This window comes from Ostrea edulis, chromosome 1, assembly GCF_947568905.1.
Source record: "Ostrea edulis chromosome 1, xbOstEdul1.1, whole genome shotgun sequence".
NCBI classification, from domain to species: domain Eukaryota; kingdom Metazoa; phylum Mollusca; class Bivalvia; order Ostreida; family Ostreidae; genus Ostrea; species Ostrea edulis.
In genome coordinates this window covers 72038230-72040482 of record NC_079164.1, presented here as the reverse complement: position 1 = coordinate 72040482, position 2253 = coordinate 72038230, and the positions used below count along the sequence as shown (strand labels likewise).

The window sequence follows — 2253 nt, the reverse complement described above, 5'->3', positions numbered from 1 at the left end:
ACAACAATGGTAATAATACTAACAATGACATTAAGGTTAAAGATTACTTTACATTTGTAAGAAATGAACTTAAGTGAAATTAAGAGACAATGATACTCCACAAATATGTGAAATGTAATGGGGTGAAAGGTCATTGGGGATTGAACCCGGGATTCACATGTTGATTGTATCTTGTTTAACGTCCCTCTCGAGGATATTTCACTCATATGGAGACGACACCATTGCCGGTGAAGGGCTGCAAAATTTAGGCCTATGATCGGCGCTTATTGCCATTGAGCAGGGAGGGATCTTCATCGTGCCACACCTGCAGTGACACGCGACCTCGATTTTTGCGGTTTCTCCGAAGTCGCCACTTACGACAAGCAAGGGGTACTGGGGACCTATTCTAATCCGGATACCCACGGGAGAGATTCACATGTAGTCTCGGCAAAATATGATTACTTCAAGAACAAATCGTAGCATTTCCTTATCCTCTCAGTGAAAATATCCCTGCATATAGTTAACACTTGATGGTCATACATAAAGGGGGACAATTTGTGATACATATTCGATTGAATATGGAATTTGTTTTCAATATACTAGTAGAGACGACGTAGAGCATAATGTTGAAATACACACGATTCCAAACCGAAGGACAGTACAAATATAGCGGACGATCCATTTGTTCACTCCATGTTAAAGTCAATCCCTTCTTTGCACTCAGTATCAAGGGACAATCAGAGCAATGTCCGGTTGAATGTGAGGACTTCAATTGACAGACGTTTAATCTTATCTTCGTTTATATAAAGTTATGTTCGTGTTATGTAAGATTCACGTGTTTCACAATGCTGTGTGGTGTATGCTTCTCTGGGTATAAATATGTCCGGTTTTCACATCAATTTCTGTATGCAGTAATATTTAGCCAGGCTTGAAATCGAAACCAAAATGTTGCAGTTGCTCTTTGTCGCGCTCTCTGTCTTTGGTGTTTCCCAGGCACAAGTCTTTGGTCTTGGAAAATGTGCTCAAGTGAAAACCCAGGAATCTTTTGATCTGAACAGGGTGAGCCTAAAAGATATCTTAATAATTCCTGCTATACTGTCATAGAAATGTAAAACAACAATTTTAAATTTTCATAATGATAGCTAATTTTATTTCCAGTATCTTGGAACATGGTATGAAATTTATAAATTCAACTCTAACTTTGAGGGAAAGCAAAAATGTGTCTCAGCAAATTATCAGCTACAATCCAATGGTCATGTTCGAGTCGATAATATTGGATTCGAGTAAGTTGATATTAATTACATTTTGACTCTATTTTGTTCTAGAGTTCTATTGTCGTTGAAATGCCACCAATATGGTCCATACTTTTATAAATGCATAAATTTTAGAAAATGAATCTTACTTTTAATATTTATTTACCTTGATTATTATTCACATCATGGCTTTTGTTTCTGATCCAGAAACGGAGAAAAGAAAGAGGCTGTCGGTGATGGCTATGTACCAGATAAAAACTACCCTTCAAGACTGGGCGTCAGATTTTCTAATTGTAAGTAAGATGTTGATGCCACTATTGTCAACAGTTCGACAGCACCCAACAGCGCATAGATCAGGAATGAAAGAAATCCAAAGCGTTTTAAATTCTGTCAAAATGTTGATTTTTTGCTAAGTTTCACACATTGGGGTCAAATATAGGCGTATAATGATGTTTTACATATCTTCATCTAGTGGCTCCATATGCTAAATACTGGATCTTGGATACAGATTACACAAATTACACCATGATTTATTCGTGTACCGATATCCTGGAACTCTTCCACATTTCATATGCCTGGATCTTGGGCCGTGACAGAACGCTAGATGAATCCATTGAGAATAGACTTTTCGCCAAGGCCGAGTCCTATGGTATAGATACCTCAAATTTCCTGAAAGAAGATCAAACTGGATGTTAATGTGCTATTGGGTTTTTTAAATACCCGTTTTGTTGCGTTTTTAAATAAACATTTATGAAATAAAAAGAATCTTACAATTAATAAATACACGTAAAACATATAAAGATAAGGTGGGTTAGTTGGTTGTGTAGTGTTTAACTCGAGAATTTTGTCACTCATATGAAGACTTCACCATTGACGGCGAAGAGCTGCAAAATTTAGGCCTTCGCTCGGGGTTTACGGTCTTTAAACAGGGAGGGGCTTTATCGTGCCACACTTGCTGTGACACGGGGCTTCGGTTTTTGCGGTCTCATCAGAAGTATAACCCCATTAAGTCACCTCTTAT

The 2253-nt window shown here is 37.7% G+C and overlaps 1 protein-coding gene across 1 annotated transcript; it reads left to right on the top strand.

Annotated features, from left to right (window-relative positions):
• Positions 1 to 780: 780 nt before the first annotated feature.
• On the top strand, positions 781 to 1994 carry LOC125683661 (apolipoprotein D-like). The gene is made up of 4 exons (XM_048925069.2): positions 781 to 1038; positions 1138 to 1262; positions 1440 to 1525; positions 1705 to 1994. Exons 1-4 carry the CDS (start codon positions 925 to 927, stop codon positions 1926 to 1928), a joined length of 549 nt encoding a protein of 182 aa, XP_048781026.1. The 5' UTR covers positions 781 to 924; the 3' UTR covers positions 1929 to 1994.
• The last annotated feature ends 259 nt before the right edge of the window (positions 1995 to 2253 follow it).

What these genes read in the sequence shown, in the direction of transcription:
- LOC125683661 (XM_048925069.2), top strand. Translation starts at nt 925, where the DNA reads ATGTTGCAGTTGCTCTTTGTCGCGCTCTCTGTCTTTGGTGTTTCCCAG. An exon ending in AATCTTTTGATCTGAACAGG is followed by an intron (nt 1,039 to 1,137) that starts GTGAGCCTAAAA and finishes TTTTATTTCCAG; the next exon opens with TATCTTGGAACATGGTATGA. An exon ending in GTCGATAATATTGGATTCGA is followed by an intron (nt 1,263 to 1,439) that starts GTAAGTTGATAT and finishes TTTCTGATCCAG; the next exon opens with AAACGGAGAAAAGAAAGAGG.